The 18,940-nt window shown below is 38.0% G+C and overlaps 1 protein-coding gene across 3 annotated transcripts in view; it reads right to left on the bottom strand.

The window, feature by feature from the left end:
• PCBP4 (poly(rC) binding protein 4) overlaps positions 1–18,940 on the bottom strand; it is a 1,043,920-nt gene that overhangs the window by 605,649 nt on the left and 419,331 nt on the right. For all 3 annotated transcript variants that reach the window (XM_044077471.1, XM_044077469.1, XM_044077470.1), the window contains 2 exons: positions 12,558–12,581; positions 12,423–12,455 (listed from right to left, as the gene is read on the bottom strand). In XM_044077471.1, coding sequence (XP_043933406.1) covers positions 12,423–12,455; positions 12,558–12,581 — 57 coding nt within the window. The remainder of the gene's footprint in view (positions 1–12,422; positions 12,456–12,557; positions 12,582–18,940) is intronic.

The raw sequence follows: 18,940 nt of genomic DNA, 5'->3' as shown, positions 1-18,940 counted from the left end.
AAATTAACAAAAGAATGGCTTCACCAGAAGAAAATTAAAGTTTTGGAATGGCCTAGCTAGAGCACAGGCCTAAATCCAATAGAAAATCTGTGGGGTGACCCGAAGAGGGCTGTGCAGAAGAGATGCCTCCACAAGCTGACAGATTTTGGGTACTTTTGCACGGAAGAGTGGGCAAATATTGCCAAGTCAAGATGTGCCATGCTGATAAGACTCCTACCCAAGAAGACTGAATGCTGTAATTAAATCAAAAGGTGCTTCAACAAATTTGTTTAAGGGTGAGCACACTTATGCAACCATCTTACTGTATGTTTTTTTTACTTTTTATATTTTTTCCCCTAACAGATTTGTTTGTTTTTCAATTGAATTGTACAGGTTATAGGTCACATTAAAGGTGGGAAATGTTTTGAAATGATTTATTATGTAGGAATTCAAAGAAATGGAGGTAAGGGAAGGAACTACATGGGACCGAAGAAGCTACCATTATAATATGGTTCAACAGTAGCCATATTTATGGAGACATGATAAAATGAAGTATTTAAGGATATTTGAGAAGGTACTAAGAAGGTAATATAAAAACTGAGAACTGGAAGCTCTTTTCTATGGATAGCAAGATATAGGCAGTAAAACGTTTTAGTCTCTTTATTTATTTATTTCATAATTAAATTGCAAGATTCAGAGAATATAGCTTACATATGCAGGAATGAAAATTTACATAGATGTTATATAAGACAAAAGGACAGACAGGAAATTATACACAAAACATTGATTTGTTTACTTTTATATACAGGTCAAGCAAAGTTTTATCACCCAGAGAAAAGGTTGTAGATAGTAATTAATAAAGAGCTGAAGGATTTTATCTGGAAGGATAACAGGGCAAGAGTCAAGTGGGTTAAGTTAATCCTTCTGACAGAACAAAGCTGTTTAGGATTACCTGACTTGAAGGGATATTTTAGAGTTACATAGTTAAAGCTCTTATATGTAAAACAAGTCGAAAGTCGGAATTCAAAGTGGAAAGGGATGTTGATGAAGCAGGAGGAAATTCAAGAAATAAGAAGATTTTGGATGCGGATCCTTATGGAGGACAACAACAATCATACAGAACATTATATTCATAATGCAGCAGAAAGTATTCTAAGAACTAACCCAACATGGGAATGGAGAACGGAGATTCTGCCGAAAGGGATGACTGCAATTAGGGGTACAGAGAATATGCAAGAATAGGCTGGTATTTACTTCAGGAAACTGGCAAAGAAACTAAGGTACTTGGAGCAAAGGATAAGGGAGGGAAAGGTAATATAATGGGAAGAGGCCAAGAAGGCATTTGGTCTGCAGCCTGGAGACTGACTTCCACATTAAGAATTCAGACAAAGAGAAAAGGAAAGGGCAATTCTAGGTGAAAGGCCTGCATTGGTAAGGTTTTAGTTGAATCTAGAACACAAGCTGCTGTTAAAAAAGGGATAATTAGTACAGCATATAAAATATTGCACATTATACCATGACCCCCATTAATATTCCAAAACGTGCACGCTGATTGGCCAGCGTGCACATTGTAAATTGACTTATACTAATGGAAAAAGGTCCGGTCGCCTGGACTTTTTCCATTAGTATAAGTCTCTTTTAAAACACTGTCTCGCTATGTTAAAAGAGTTTAACATAGCGACACAGGTTTAAAAAGCAACGGAGATCTCCGTTGCTTTTTAAAGCTGTCTCGCTATGTTAAACTCCTTTAACATAGCGACACAGTGTAAAAAGCAACGGAGATCTTGCTTTCTCCATTGCTTTTTAAACCTGTCTCACTATGTTAAATGGGTTTAACATAGCGAGACAGCTTTAAAATAAGCAACGGAGATCTCCGTTGCTTATTTTAAAGCTGTCTTGCTATGTTAAACCCATTTAACATAGTGAGACAGTAAAAAAGCAACGGAGATCTTGCTTTCTCCGTTGCTTTTGGCCACAGCTCTGATGTACTGCGTAGGCATGCGCAGTACATCAGAACTGCCGTGGATACCAGACAGCTGCGGAAGGGCAGCAAAGAGGCATTATACAATGCCATTATTTAAGAAAAGTAATTATTTCTTTTCTTAAATAATGTGATAGTATAATAGCAATAACCCACTTCTGGGTGTGGGTAATGCAGGATTTACCCACGGTTCTCTTTGTCTGGTCCCTTGGGCTTCGCCCTTGGGACCAAACCACGCCAACCGTGGGTAAATCCCGCATTACCCACACCCAGGCGTGGGTTATTGCTATAATAGCTATACTAATCAATCAGACATAGTTAGAAAAGATTGGGAAGAGAGACTGGATCAGCAATTCACAGAGAAACAACTATAGGACATATGTACGTCTCCCAAGTATGCAACAAAGTCTAACAAATTTTGCATTCTTGCTTGGAAGTGTTTACATGATTATTTTATACCACAAGCAGATTCCAAAGAATTTTTCCTCAGGTAGTTTACATTTAATCCTTATGGCTGCCAAAAAAAGCAATTACTAAAAAATGGAAATGCAAGTCTAAACCAACAATATTTGAATTAGTGAATATTGTAGCAGGTATAAAAGATGCCTCACAGCAAGAGGTTCTCCAGTTCGATCCTCGGCAGGGGTGCCTTCTGTGTGGAGTCTGCATGTCCTCCCTGTCATTGCGTGGGTTTCCTCTTGGAGCTCTGGTTTCCTCCCACATCCCAAAGACATGCAGTAGGTGGATTGGACACTCTAAACTGGCCCTAGGAGTGAGTGCGTGCATATGTGTGCCTTCTGTGAAAGGTTGGGCACTGGGCTGGCAACTCGACACCGTAAAAACTCCACTGCCAATCATGAGCGGACAGGTGATCCGCTGTGGTGACCCCTAACTTGGAAAAGCCGAAATATATAGAAGAAGTAGCAGATATAAAAGAAATGGAAGTGAAATCTTTAGAAAAGGATAAGAGCAAATTACATAGAAAAAAATGGAAATTGTGAGAACAATACATGCAGAAAAAATGATTTGTAGGAGGAATGCCGTAAGGGTAGGCATGAACTGATCCATTTATGTAACATTGGATTGATTATGTTGTACAGAAGAATATATGTGATGTATAATGTTTGTAAATGTGAACATGTTAATATGGTTTGTTTTCTTTTATATAAATGTAAGCTTGCCTATGTCACAAGTGAAAATTCAATAAAGGTGTTTTAAAAAAAATAGATACTGTCCTCCAAAGGTTTAACATAAAGTCATCACCTTAAAACGTACTTACCAGAATAAAATACTTTTAAACCTATAAAGGTAATTTATAAAGGTCATAGAATATTTTTTTTTTAGAAAAACTCTTCAAGCAAATAGAAATCTTCCATCAGATATTAGTAAATATCGACAATTTGGAAGCAAACATTTCATAACTTAAAGATTTAAACTCCTGCAACTGCTTTGAAGGTGAGCATAAATATTACCCTTCATTAGTTTATTTAAATCAATGCATATTAATTCTCTTTATTCTACTAGCAAGAAGTTAACATGTAGCTGCTTAATTTTTAACAAGTACATACCAATTCATTTTGTTTTAATAATTTTAATTGACATTGTAATATTCATATAGGCATTACAGAATTTTATTCTGTTAATCCAAGAAATCATTTTAAGTGGCAATTTTGTATTACCATTCCAACTATAGTATGCAAAATCCTCTAAAACTAGTGTTATCTTTTTATGTAAGTGTAACAATATTACTTTCTTTTTATTTATTTCCAATTATCCTAGGCCATGACTAAAAAGGGTCCTTAGAGTAACCCACCAATCCAATTAGCAATCAATAAATAAATAACAACTCAGTAGCGGACCTGGCATTTGAGCAGCTGTCCAGGAGATGTAGGCTGGCTGTTCTACCATGAAGGTTAAATGCATTCCACAACAGGACCATCATCTGCTGCAAACCAAAGAGCTATGGAAGGGTGCACAAGTGTGCAGTTGTGCTGGAAGAAGGCAGTACACTGTGGGAAGATGCAGGATATGCAGTGGTGACAAAGGAACAGCATTTACTTGCGTGTATGTTCAACATATAGGTACTGACTAGGAAGGGGAGCCATAAATAACAAATCTACAACAACTACAGATATGTTCACCTGGTACTCAACTCTCGTCTATCCCTTTTATGGCAGTAAGTGTGATTGTTGAAAAGCTAATCTCACATGAAGGAAAGGACCAGCAACCACTTTTATCTACACTGATTAGCTGGACAGGATGGAGGAAGAATGGATCAGTACAGCATAAGGTGGGCTATGTGGTCAAGCCAGTGGAGCAAAAGACAGACTATAAAGAAGCCTATTCTTTTGCTAACATCTCACAATCCCACAAGCAAAATCATCCAGGCACATATATATCACACACAACTCTTTGAGATTTATCCAGAAACATTCAGTCCACAGTCAAATATGCCCAGATTAAATGCAGTCACTGGTAGACGCCCTGTTTTTTTTTCTTTTGACAAATATTGCAGGTACTGCTAAATTTCCAAATCTGCCCAAAATGATGTTCTACTCAGTTTGCTTACCTAAGCTAATTAGCTAGACAAATGTCCGATCATACATTAGCATCTCTGGAAGGTAGGCATTCAAAATCCATCATTGCGCTATGCAAGCTCCTACAACAGGAACGTCTGCACCTCATGAGTAAAATAAACATACATTGGCGGTATCTTACCTTTAACAGTATTACAAAGAACAACCTGGGTCCTATTATGGTGCACCTTTAGAACTACAGACTAAATATGAGCAACATTTATTTAGCTTACTAAAATCACCCCCCCATCTTATTTTGGGACCTGATTAACACAGAAGAGGGACACAGCACTTCTGTTCAAATTTTGCATTTGAAAACTACATAAATGGAAGGCCACAAATATAAAAGTCACTATTTACAGGAGCTTCATTTTCTGAAACAAAACACACACACACACACACACACACACACACACACACACACACACACACACACACACACACACACACACACACACACACACACACACTTACTTCAAGATACACAAACACATACAAATACAGAAACCCTGCTTTTACAGAAGGGAGAAAGCCTGTTGCACAAATCACATTCCATTATATATTTATTCTAACTGTGAGATCATTACTTGTGACGAACCCAAGAGTGCAAATTTCACACGCATGTCGCACGTGCTTGTACTTCTACATAGTAACAGGCTGCAGTACATTTCCTTGTTATCATCATATTGCCAATAACCCTTCACTCTTGAACCACGGCTATTCGTAAGATTCACAGGGTCAAATATTGAGATTCAGTGCTTTGTAAAACCATCATTCAGAGCAAACAAATAAATACACAGCAGAGAAGTTATATGTTATTTTTGGCATTTATTTTAATATAATACAAGTGTAGCGTGTCTGGTGTAGAATCTGCGATAACCAAGGATGTCCTATCCTAAGATAAATCTTCTCTTATAAATTAGCATAAGTAAAACACGCATTATGTGTAATTTTCTCCCACAAGGATTTCCACTTCCTGTTCATTCAATAACACTAGCAAATGATACCATATAGAATAATCTGATATGCTAGCATTCTGCATCACTAATAGTAGCTTACACAGTCTAGGACATTAGGCTGAAGTAAAAGAACAAAGTATTCACCAGGAAGCTCTTTACACTCAAAATGCAAATGTTTCCCACATCTATACAGATGACAGGTTGACAGGCATAAAAAATATTTTATTACATGTTCTAAGTGCATTTTACTCTTTCAGAAAATTATGGTCTGAAGAACTAGAACATTTACATAAAGTGAATGAAAACATGTCTTAACACCTTTCAATGTCACTGCGCAGTCCCTGCACTTGTGTTTTGATTAATCAAGCTCATACCAAATGAAAACTCCTTCAGGGAAGGTAAAGAAATATATTACACATTAAGATGAATCAATGTTGACCTTGTCACAGACTAGCTACGTATGATTTTGAAGAGCCCTAAAGTCTTCTTTGCACTGGCTGAAACAGCAAAATGTATTTTGTTTGTATTGCAAGACAATTTCCCTTCACATTAGCAGACATAAAAATTACGATTTATGGGACTCCAGACTACAGGACTCATTTGCAGTCTGCTAAATAATTTGGATCAGGTAGACCTATAACTCAGTGTCAGCCACCCTGAGTATATGAATTGCTTAAGTATGATTGGCGATCTTTAAAGGACAGCTCAGTAAACACACAAGAAACTCTTCCATGGAAGGGGACTGTACCATTGCTCATGCTAGTAGGGGGGAGGCTGCAGTTTCTTTGGCTTGTTATAGCTATTTTAAAAACTCAAAAAGAAAAAAAAATACATAAAAACAGATTCAGAGGCATGAAACAAGCACATTAACAATATAATATAAAAAGAAACAAGGATTTTCAATAAATCTGAATTTGATAACTATTTAAAAATGATTGTTTTAAATAATCTCACTGGAAGTTATACAAACAACTACGGCAGGGCTAGCCACCCGGCAGTCTACACCTTGGCTCGAGGTGATTGTCCATGTTGAAGTGACACCCCAACCAAATGTGGAAAATGGGAACGGGGCTGAGGATGGATGGATGGAGCTGTTATACAGCCTCACTACACTGGCATGCAATAATGTTTTCAAATTTACGCTATCCTTTGTGGTTTGTTTCTCAGTTTGGTTCAGTAATGAATAGCTATGAAATGACAACACTGGAGCAAAAAATGAACTTTCAAAATATTTTTCCTTTGTTCTTCTACATTTTCATAGTACACAGACTGCTGAATTTGTATGCACTTTTCTTTAAATGTTCCAGAGCTATAACCTGTTCTATATTTCTAAACTATTTCAAAAGTATATATTTAAAAGTAATCTAGTAATTTTAACACTGATTCTGTTCTTCCAAACTACATAAACCAAACATAGTGGTCTGATGTATTCATCTGCAATTATCAAACCTTTTTTGTTTGAACTTTTTACATATTTCCATTTCATGTAACTCAATTTGATACGTGTGTGTGTGTGTGTGTGTGTGTGTATATATATATATATATATATATATATATATATATATATATATATATATATATATATATATATATATATATGTATAAAACACACACACGCATAGGTACAATTGTTTTGGTCATGTGCGCATATTACTGTGGTCAAAGGTTGCTGTTAAAGTGGTCATTGGTGAAATATATCAAATTATACAATGACTGGCCGGTAACATCGTAAAACAAGCACGCTGACTGGCCAGCCCAACCAGCATGCCCGTTGAGACTATACAATGGAAAAAGGTCCGGTCACCTGGACTTTTTTCCACTGATATATTCTTTCATTTTAAGGGTTTAAAAAAAAAAAAAAAGCGTAGCAACGGAGATCTTCTTTTCTCCGTTGCTTACTTTCCCGAGCACTGATGTACTGGGTATGTGTGGGAACGCAAGTTCCAAACGCATGCGCAGTACATCAGCAATGGCAAAGCGGAGCTGTCCAGTGGCGGAGGAACAGCACAGTGCCGTTACACAAGGACATTATTTAAGAAAAGTAAGTCTTTTTTTCTTAAATAATGCCACTGTATAATAGCAATAACCCATTTCTGATTGTGGGTAATTCTGGATTTACCCACGGTTGTCTTTGTTTGGTCACTTGGGCTTCGCCCTCGTGACCAAACCACACCAACCATGGGTAAATCCAGCATTACTCACACCCAGGCGTGGGTTATTGCTTAATTACACTACAGCTGAAGATCATGAGGTCGGCTGTACCATAATTTAATGTCATTCGTTTGGTTTGCCATTGATCGATTATTGAATTAGTATATATAACTTCCAACGGTGTGGGGGCTGAGCCCCCAAAATAAAAATAGTCTTTTAAATATTTATTTGTGCTTACTGTTTTTAGTTATATTTTTAGGGAAAGGTGAGTAATCTCAAATTTAACTGCAGTCTTTACATTTGTGATCACTAGTTTAAAGTATTTTTTAAATGAATCTGTGAAAGATGTTCTTGTATTTGGTCAAGTTTAATTATATACACAGTGGTGGTGCTGCGGTAGCGTTGTCGCCACACAGTAAGACACTGTCCGGTTCGATTCTCAGCTAGAGCGTCTTCTACGTGGAGACATGCGTGAATGGGCATACCTTCATTGAAGGTTGTGCGTCCGGCCTGGCAAGCCGGTACGTAAAAATCAACTGCCAATCATTAGCAAACCGGAGTTCCACTGTGGCGACCCCTAACCGGGAAAAGCCGAAAGACACAGAGTGTAAGGAGCAGCACAGTGTCATGTAAATGTGCATTTGTGATCATTACAGTGTTTTTTTCTTTTGTTGTTACTGAGCCACAATAAAACTGCATGGAATTTGTGATTCATTCAGCTTCATAAGTGCTCAATTGTGCTATAAATACACACACACATATAAAAATCTTTCTCTCCTATATATATATATATATATATATATATATATATATATATATATATATATATATATACATATGTGTAAAAATATCTGCTTTACTAATATGCGCAAAATGGTTTAGTTAAAATACTGAACTTGTGAAAACGTAATACTATGAGAAATCTCTTAAGCCAAACATTTTTGAAACTCCTGTCTTCATCTATACAATGTATGTTTCTTATAGCTAGCAAAAAAAAAAAACAGTTCAAGAGATAATGCAAGATAAACCAGCAGCAAACTTGCCATATGTTCTGTATTCCAAATGAAAAAGAAAGGCTGCCTTACTGTGTACTCTTTTAAAAAAGGATGCCCTCTTGTTTTCTTCTCCTTCTTTTTCATCAATACAGTCACCATTTTCTCATCAGCAAACACTGAAACTTAATTTTCATAAGTGCTTTCCAGTTTTATACTGCTTTTGAAGTTACATTAATTTGAGAAAACTAAGTCACAACCTATCTTACAATAGTTTTGTTACGCAGGCAACGAAATATCCCTGCAAGTGTGTTAGTCAAATTCACCCATTCATAACAAAACGTTACCAACAAAACAGGGCAGGTTTACTTTCTATGCAGGATAAAGTATAGAAATGTCAAAAACTGCACTCTTTACAACAAATAATGTTTTGTCCATCAAAAGAGGGAACCAGTCATAACTAACTACTCTTGGGAGATTCAGATTTTGTAAAAAAAAAAAAAAAAAAAACTGCATGTGCCTCCAAAGAAATCATCAAGTGCCCCCAGAGGGCACCCTGATTTGGAAAATGAAAAGTATTAAATCTGAATAATTTGTTTTACTGATGTAAACTTGGAGTGGACAGCACTCACAATGTGCTCTCCATATGAGTACACACAACTACATGACTTTGCAAACTTGCACTGACAAAAAAAAACAGTAACAGAAAACATATATATTACACTGGTTATTCATGCCCCATCCATCCAGCATTGACACAGTAGGAATTCCAGTGGACTCAGTCGTTGACCAGTGACCACCATACTACATTTGTTATCCTTAACAAAGCACTAAACAGTCTCCATCTACAGGTGTCTATTGGTTTGAAACATGGACACTCAGGCCACAAGTCTATACATCAGGGCATTTTATGTCCCTTAAGGCATATCCTGAGTCAACTCCCACCCCTGCATGCGACAGTATACAACTCTGTTAGTACAGTTATATATATAATGGAAAGTGTTGTCTGAAAAAGACATTCAGAGTTATCAGACATGTATGGCAGCCAAACTGAAAGCACTCATGACTGAGAAGAGCAAAGCATAAGCTTAACCTCCTCTACCAAATCTCTGTCTTCCTTAAATTACTACAGACAAAATTACTATAGACAGCTGAGAAACATGTCAAAAAGGTTATTAAAGACCACAAAAAGGTCTGTTTGGACTGTAACACACAAAACTCATCATCTGTTAGAGCCTTTGGAAGTATCATATGCCTTGGAAAAAGGAATGTCCCTTCACAGTCTTCAGATATCATTGATAAAAAAAGCTACACCTGCCATTTCAGATCCTTCCCATTTAATCTGTAGACCAAATTTGCTGCTTAGGTACTATAACCAATTCTATCCATAAGAAGTGAGCACATTCACAGTCAGAAAAATTCTTACAAAAAAACAAAGGCTGGGCTTATGCTGGGTCTGATGGTCTACTCCTTCAGTCCATAGAAATGGCATGTACTCTCCTGTCACACCTCTCATGGACCCTGCCCTGTGGAAAGAAGAGCACATAATACCCTTCGACAAGGAAGGTGCATCTGCAGAACCAAATAACTGCAGACCAATCATCATACTCAGTACAAAGACAATGACATTGGAATGTATCATGCATCAGCAAGTGATTTCATATACTAAATCACAAAGTATTTAGAGACTCACAACTCAGTTTGAAAGTGCTTTCCAGTTAGCATAGCACTACTGGTGGTTGATGGTCACTCATGGGAGCAGCTTAATATCGATACATGGTGTCTGGTCTGCTTACGCATATTGTCCAAGGCCTTTGACACCCCAAGTCACACATACCTCATAAACCATCTCCTTGTCCTAGGTCTACATAACAATCCACTTAACTGGTTTAACAGTTACCAATTATCCCATTGGCAGACAATATCTAACGAGACTGGAACTCGAATACCTCTCTAAACTTAAAATTTAAAAAGGAGCCTCTCACGGCTGGGGCCATTACTTTTTAATCTCATGCAAATTCTTTGATATATTGCCAAAGAACTTCAGGACCTGTGCAGTAGTCTAGCATGAAAACCATATCACCCTTCTATGGGTAGTCAAAAACAACCACATTGCTGAGAAGAATCTAGAGATTGTGTCTCTTAGTAAATGAAAAAATAACTATCCTGTTCTGTAGCAACCAGTATAAATGTTTCTACTCTGCTTCGTTATATACCACAACAAGCAACGGTGAAAGTATTCATTGTAAAAACAAAATTAGAAACCTCTGACACTGTACACTTCTGATAAAGAAACAACTGACGTGAAAACAATGACCAGCATTTATTGGCGCTCAGCAGTGTTAAGACTTTGGTTCTGTCTGTGTTCCATATGACCCTGCTTTGATCTGCTGGCTGAGATGGAAGACACCTGGTTAGACAGCAATGAGAGTGAGACGCTAATGCTGGTTTAGCTATCCTGGGCATATGATGTTCGCAGAACCCTGTTACAGCAGCTTCAGCTGAGGGTAGGATTGCAGTTCTCACATTAGACACATGGGAGCGGGGCAAGCCTGCCAAAGAGCGTATGCAGTTTACCTGGGGTGGTGAGGGTACATGAAGCACACCCTAGCAAAAGCTCAGAGTACCAAACACTGCAATGTGCTTTCTGGCCAAGAGTGCAAATATTAGCAACAATTGGATAATGGCAGCAATCCCTGGCTGTCGTTTCATTCTTCTGCTGTTCTATAATGGGGAGAATGACTTGTCTGACAGGAAATGGCAGTCTGATGATCACAGCGGGGATAGAGATGAAATAAATAAGAGAATAACATTTAATAGTTTCAAATGGCATAGATGCATGGGGAAAGAATTCATTATTAATGCATATTAATGTAGTATAAATTACAGATTAGAACCCATCAAAGGTTTTATATTCTGAGTAAACACGACCGCCATGTTTGTAACAGATGGGTCATCTTGCAAGTGGACTGATACTTGCTGGTCACTACTAGCAGTAAGTCACCAGCACTTTTCTAAGGTGGCAGCAGGCGTATACCACAGGTGAACAGGATGAAACATTTTACTATCTGCTTTTTTAACAATCCTTTACTACAATGTTACAGATGTGTAGCACACATACACACAAACACGCACACAAGAAAAGAATACAGTCACCCTACAAAATTTGTCATTATCAAGATCAGAAGTGCAGGTTATCAATGATGTCTAGATATTTGTATGATCTTGGATTAGTTTATCCTAAACTTTGTTTATATAATATATTAGTCTAAACTTGATATTAACTACTAAACGAACACTTGTTTAGTATGCATTACTTATTTTACAAAAGAAAATCTCTTCTCATTTGTTCAGGAAAGACATGATGTATAAACAAAATGGTTTTACATTCGAAGGGCAGCAAAAACAGGCAAGGTTATACAAGAGAAGCAATACTACTTGCATATAACTGCCAGCAAGTGGTACATCTTCCAGGAAGTCAAGTGATGCTGAGATACGACATTGTTGCACTATATCCCTTTCAGTAAATTAAATAATTTTCCAGTAATATGAACTGAGGCACTTTGGGAAGTAAAACACTGGTGATTTAGTGCATGCTGATAATTCTGCAGATTGGCTGTACGACAGGCTGAATAGGAAAAGAGCTTGCAATCAGCTGTTAATATCAGTGCATATATATATGCTACCACTCTGATCATGAAACATGCAATAATACTGAATTATAAACAAAATACAGAACAGGAGATTATGAAGACAAATCGCCACCTTCTGGCATTTATCTTACCTCTTCCCGTATTCTTTTGATAGTTTCACCTTTCTGAAATGCAAAAAAGGAACACCAGAATTAATTTAACTAAAAAGATAAGGTCCTGTTCTTCATTTCCTTTTATTAGAGTAGATAAAGAAAGGCATCGCTTACCTTTCCTATAATACTGCCGACTTCCTGTAAAAAAAAAAAAAAGAGAGAGACAACGTCAGGTCCAATAATTACTGTATATGATGAATTATAATAGGCGACATTTGGAAGTAAGATGCAAGAAATCTGGGTGTTATGATGTACAAGCAGAAAAAGTAAAAAAACTCTAAGACAAAGAGGGCTATCGTTACGTTTTCTGAAACCCCTTCTCATTTTCATTAGACTGGTTACAGTGAACAGAAATCTTAGATAAAATAATTCTCATATATCAGCAAAATGTGTGGGATGAGTACGACGGTCAAAAGAAAAAAAACAGGGTTGCTCTTTCTTTTTTATGTAAACATATGGCGGCCTTTCTATGCTACTTGTCAGTTCCAGCAATTTGACATACCCTGGAATACAAACAGCCTGTTAACTTATACAGACCCATCTATTTGCATTCTGAACTCAGCACAATTAATTAAGATAATCAAAGAAAAGCTGCCAGTCTGAAAGGGAAAAATCAGCAGATTTTAGAGATTTGAATGGAGTATATATAACTTTACAGGTAGAAGCTTCCCTTACAAATGTATAGGTTGTAATCTGTTTGCTGTCTTCACTTAGGCATTTTAGCTACCCACACATAACATCCTAATTGCTGGTGTACAGATCACTCTTCCATCCTCCTGTTACAGCAAATTAGGACGATGTAAGCAGAACTGTAATGTCATGGATCACAAATGACTAAGGTACAGAACAGGGGTCCTGGTCTTAGATATCTAATACTGGAAGAATAATATTTTAACATTAGCAAGGAAGGAAAAGGCTTCTGTCAACAACATGACAAGCCTCCTTTACAAAGGTGGACAACATGATATTCAGACAGATGTGCTTCACAGACAGCAGTGCTGGCCAGCACTGAAGTCATCCATTAATTAATCGATTCAAAACAGGCTGTGTACAGAGGAAGTCAGTTTGAAAAGTAAAACCCTAGAGACAGTGTAAAGTGGGCAGCTTTCACACTGCATGCACTTATTAGGGCTGCATTGTTAAGGAGGAGATGCATTAACTAAACTTAACTGCAGCAGTCCTGAAGATGTAATTCACAAACACGTTTATAAATGATATTACTGACTATGCCATGTGCAAAAAAAGCACAGAATGTACAATCATTGTGTGCTCTGAAATGCCAAGATGTGCTAAGCAAGCGTCTGCATTACAGCAGTGTGCGTCCTTCCTCCCAGCATGCAATAAAATAAATTACTTTCTTGAGTTGCAGCCTTGGTCTGTCTGACCATTATTCCACTGACCTCCTTATTAAGCCCTTGTATTTCTGCTAGCCTGTGGAAGCCCGATGGGATGGGAAAAGTAGCGCTCACTGAGATGATCAGATGTCAGCACCAGAAAAGAGTGGGAACACTCTACTGCCAAAGCGTACAGGACCTACAACAGCTGATCACCTCCTGTAACAAACCAGAGTGAGTGCACTTTCCTGGGTGTCATCAGCATTATTTCATTAATTATTTATTTATTTTCCAGAAACCATCTAACTGGATAGTGCCTATTTTCTGTTGAATCTCCTGGAGTAATACAATGCTTCTAAGTACACAATGACATCCTGTAGTACATATAAATTCACAGCAATTGTTTATATGCAGCAAATTAATACATCTTCTCATGCATTTTCTGCAAGCATTTGAGGTGTGAACACATTTGCCTGATTTATAAGGTCTGTAGAGCAGAGGGATAAAGGATTGATTGACTCCAGATTACCCAGGATAGATTAGAGACCCAGGCAATGGATGAGCTGGCCAGGGACAGTCAGGACAGAACTGAGCAATGTATGTCAGTTCATCTAACTTGGTACAGAGGCTGACCAACCTGCTAGCAGGCACTAGTGATTCCTAGTGGAGACTACGTGATTACAATAGTAGCAATAGAGTCAAGCTGTCAAATGTGCCCAACTCTGCAATCCCCACACTGGGGTGTACAGTCAGGCAATCAAATGGTTCAGGGACTTACTGGGGAAAAAAACATAATGTTTACCTGAATGATGGTGTCCCTCAAGAAAAGTTGAGAAATGAGAGGATCTGATGGTCGGCAGGCAACGGCAAGAATAAACTATCAAATGAGATATCTACACACTGTCAAGAGTCTATAACTATTAACAAACTCAAAAATAACTTTTCTTTGAATGTATGTACTTATATCACATACATATGTACACTGACAACATTCTCTCATAATTTAGGTTGGGTTAATAAGCAATGGTGATCATCTCCACAGGAAAGAAAAGAGAATTCAGGTAGGAGTGTGCAAGAAAAGAGAATTCAGGGAGGAGTGTGTGTGTGTGTGTGTGTGTGTGTGTGTGTGTGTGTGTGTGTGTGTGTGTGTGTGTGTGTGTGTGTGTGTGTGTGTGTGTGTGTGCAACATGAGAATAAGAAAGAAGGTAATAGTGAATGGTGAATGGATGGCGCAGTGGTGCAGCGGTAGCATTACCACCTCACAACAAGAGGTTCTCTGGTTCGATTCTTGGCTGGGGTACCTTCTGTGTGGTGTCTGCATTTCCTCCCTGCATTTGTGTGGGTTTCCTCAAGGTGGTCCAGTTTCTTCCCACTTTACAAAAACATACATCTGGAGCGTTTCTCCCCGGGCCTCTGCTGAAAACTGGCATAGTTCCAAGTTGGACTTTCCCGGTTAATAAATGTAAAATAAAATAAATAAATGGGATGAAGTAATATGAACAACATAAACAAGCCCACATTTGCAATTAGGTAAGGTACATAATTACTTCTTAGTTGTGGTGGTGCTGTGGTAGCGTTGTCGCCTCACAGTTAGACGTCTGTTTGATTCTCAGTTAGAGCGTCTTCTGTGTGGCGACATGAGTGAATGGGCGTTCCTTCATTGAAGGTTGTGCATTAGGCCCGGCAAGCCAGCACGTAAAAATCTACTGCCAATCATTAGCGGACCGGAGTTCCGCTGTGGCGACCCCTAACCGGGAAAAGCCAAAAGACACAATAACAACATAATTACTTCTTAGTTTTTGCTATGAGTTTAGGGAGTTGAGTGCAGTTTGAGAAGTCAATTTATAGGGTGTTCCAAAGATTGGATAAGAAGTAGCAAAAGGAGACATCACCAAATCTGTTTTGTGATTTGATCACTGCTAAGGAGGTTGAGGAAGCCAACTGTAGGGTCTTTGAAGGAACATCTTAGAATAGGGATTTCAGAGAAAATAATGCAGTTATATGTACTATTTAATATCCTACAGACAGATGAGTAAAGTGGATATGTTTTATAGAATGAAAGCAAGTTTAAGGAATTTAGCACTTTGCACTAATGAGCAGAGCTGGATCTAGCACTATGCAATCTAGGCAGCTGCCTAAGGCCCCGATTTGGTTTGGGGGTTGATAAAAATAAAAATATGTACCGTAACTATGGCAAGCTGAAAGGCATCTTTAAACACTGCAGGGCATTAGGACCTCACAGGAAACCTTTCTACAACACAGGAGGGCTTAACGTGCACTGATGAGGACTTTACCATCCTCCACTGACCTTTACTGCTCATTATAAATTCTTTGTTTTTCAGAAAGTGAACATTGTGCAATTCACCAATTTGCACGCCAACATACAGTTGGTTCGCACTTTCAACAGTCACATTAAGGTCAAAATAGAAATGTTTGATTAACTACATGTATACATTCATCAATTATAAGTAAATATCTGCTCTTTTATTTCTGGGAAAATGTTGGCTATAAAAATAGAGGAACTCCTAATCTCAATGACATGTAAAAAGATTCTCAATACGGATTCTGTAAGAGATGTATCACCATGATTTTCTTAATGATTTGCTCCAGGTCAGCTCATGTCCCATTTTAATGCTGAGGTTTCTTTGAAAAGTAAGTGACAATGCAGATCACAAGAGTTTTTGGAGGAAAGACTATGGTGGATACACTCAGTGTGTGTGTTTTTTTAGAGGTAATTCCTGATCAGTAGTTTATTGTTTGTATTGATAAGGTATTAAAGTGTCTACTTTTGTCAATTGTGATCATAGGGTTTACATGCTGCCATATAGAAAGCATAGGATGGTATAGAGACAAGGAAGCAATAATAACTGAAGAGGTGTGAATGTCACAGTTGATATTACATGTCAATATAAGTTACAAAGTATGAGGTCTAAGGGCTCCTGCCTTACTGTCCCTGGGTGTGTAGCAGTATCTATGCCAGCATTTCACATCTAGCAATTCTAAGACTTTAATAATTTACTGATGACATTTATTACATCATATTGTAAAACACCACCTGTGTACCCCTAACCACTTCCCCTACTGAAATCCTGCGTTTTATTACTTTTTCATTCTGTTACTTGGCATATTCACCTTGATGCCTAGTCTAGGCCGAATCTGTAATCACTATATTTCAAATAATAGTTGTACTCACAAATGGTCTGCTATAATTCCTTTGTATTTTCTTTTCTCTCCATGTCTCTGCCGAAAAGGGTCTTGTATGACACAGATGGAACCTAACGCAATTAAACAAAATAAATAAAAATACTTGAACTTATTAAGGGTCTTGGGATGCTATGCCTTGTCCTAACACTCCATGGACATAAGGTAGAAAATATCTGTTACCCACTTGGCTTATTTATTCCAGGGGATGGGAGAAGATGCTGTCTCCCTTGGAGAAGTATACCAAATAACCCCTGACTAATGGTACACCTGCATCTAGACAGAGCGGACTTCTCAGGTTTATAATCAGCTAGGTGACACCTTGGTCAACCTTATGATGAGCTACAGCGATCTCCTTTTTCCCAGGATGGGCACGGTAGTAGCAGCTACTTACTCTTATCCTCCCTGCCCAGCCCATGGAGATGTCCGAGTTGCAATTTCAACTCCATGCCATGGAGCAGATTAATAATTAATTTTACTTTTGTACTTTCACTTTATATGGTATTTGGATTTAAACAAATAAATAAACAAACACAATGAATGATGTACCCATCAAACACCTTACTACACTTATAGAATGGACATCTACATTTGTATGCATTATGAATTAAACTAAACACTTTCGCTGAGATTCAGAAAAGCATAGTACACTGTGCTAACTTGTCCTATACAGGTTTTTGCAGTTCATTATGTCTGAGTGATTCAGAAGCTGCTCCATAACATATGAGAAGGTACGGAAAGTTAGCAGGAACATAAACCATTTCTAGAAAATCCTAAAAAGCAATACATTGCCAAATGATCATTATGCAGCAAAAGCTAATAAAAGCTGAGAAAAAAACAAAGCAATGACAGAGTACTGCAGGCCAAGATATATAACGAAGGGCACAAAATGGCAACAAACTGTTGTTCAGCTTTATTCTTGACATATTGTGTAATGCATATAATTTTCCTGTTTAAAGACACAAGACTGTTCCAAATGCTTCCACATTGAATAACAGCTCAATTTCAGCTATCTCCATGTGAAAAACAGAAACTCAGACGAGAGAGCCAGTAAATTTGTATTTTGGGGTAAATTTCAGTAGCTGGCTAGTATGTGCTGCCTGGATGCCAGCAAAAAAAAAAAAAAAAAAGAAAAGAAATTCAGAGAACCTGAAAGAAAATTAATCACAAAAGGTGAGGAAAAAAACACTAACTGGGAATAATTCTGCAGCTGTTCAGCAAAAAGCAGTGCAAGCTCCAGCTTTGGTGCAAGATGCGACTTCCAGTAGCCTACAGGAAAAAAATAAGTCAACTATATAAGTCCAATAAGTCCAAATTGTAGCTTGCTACAGATCCCCCACCATGCCCCAGGATTCCCACCCCTCTTTCCTTGATGTACTGGAAAATATTAGGGTTCAACCAAACACCCTAATAATGGGCAACTTCAACTACCCCACCATTAACTGGGAAAACTACTCGTGTACCAACTCCTTAGCTCAACCCTTTCTGGAATTAATAAACTCCAATGCCCTGGTTCAACTTATCCACACCCCCACCTAGTCATTACCAACATGAGTGACCGGTGTTCCACATCTGAAGTCAACTCCTCGTTGGTTCGATCTGACCATAAGCTAATCACCTTTGATATCCACATCCTGCCCCCACCCCCCATTAAGGAAACCACGGCAAAAAAATTCTCCAAAGCCAACTTCATGCTACTTAAGACAGAAGTGGTGAACTTCATCACACCCATGCAGATGAACAATACAGTTACAACTGCTGAATCCTACACAAATGCACTCTATAAGCACTTACATGAGTGCATGGATCGTGCTATCCCAAACAGAACCAAGATGCTATCCTCCAAAACAAGGAAGCCAATCTGGTGGTCCCCTGCCATAAACAAACTGTACAACAGAAGGAAGAAACTGTTGCAAAACAGAGTAAAATCCCATGAGTGGAAGAGCTCCCTGGTCAGCCTCA

Source organism: Protopterus annectens, chromosome 7.part0, assembly GCF_019279795.1.
Source record: "Protopterus annectens isolate FY-2018-M chromosome 7.part0, PAN1.0, whole genome shotgun sequence".
Lineage (NCBI taxonomy): Eukaryota > Metazoa > Chordata > Ceratodontiformes > Protopteridae > Protopterus > Protopterus annectens.
This window is presented reverse-complemented; position numbering and strand designations above follow the sequence as displayed.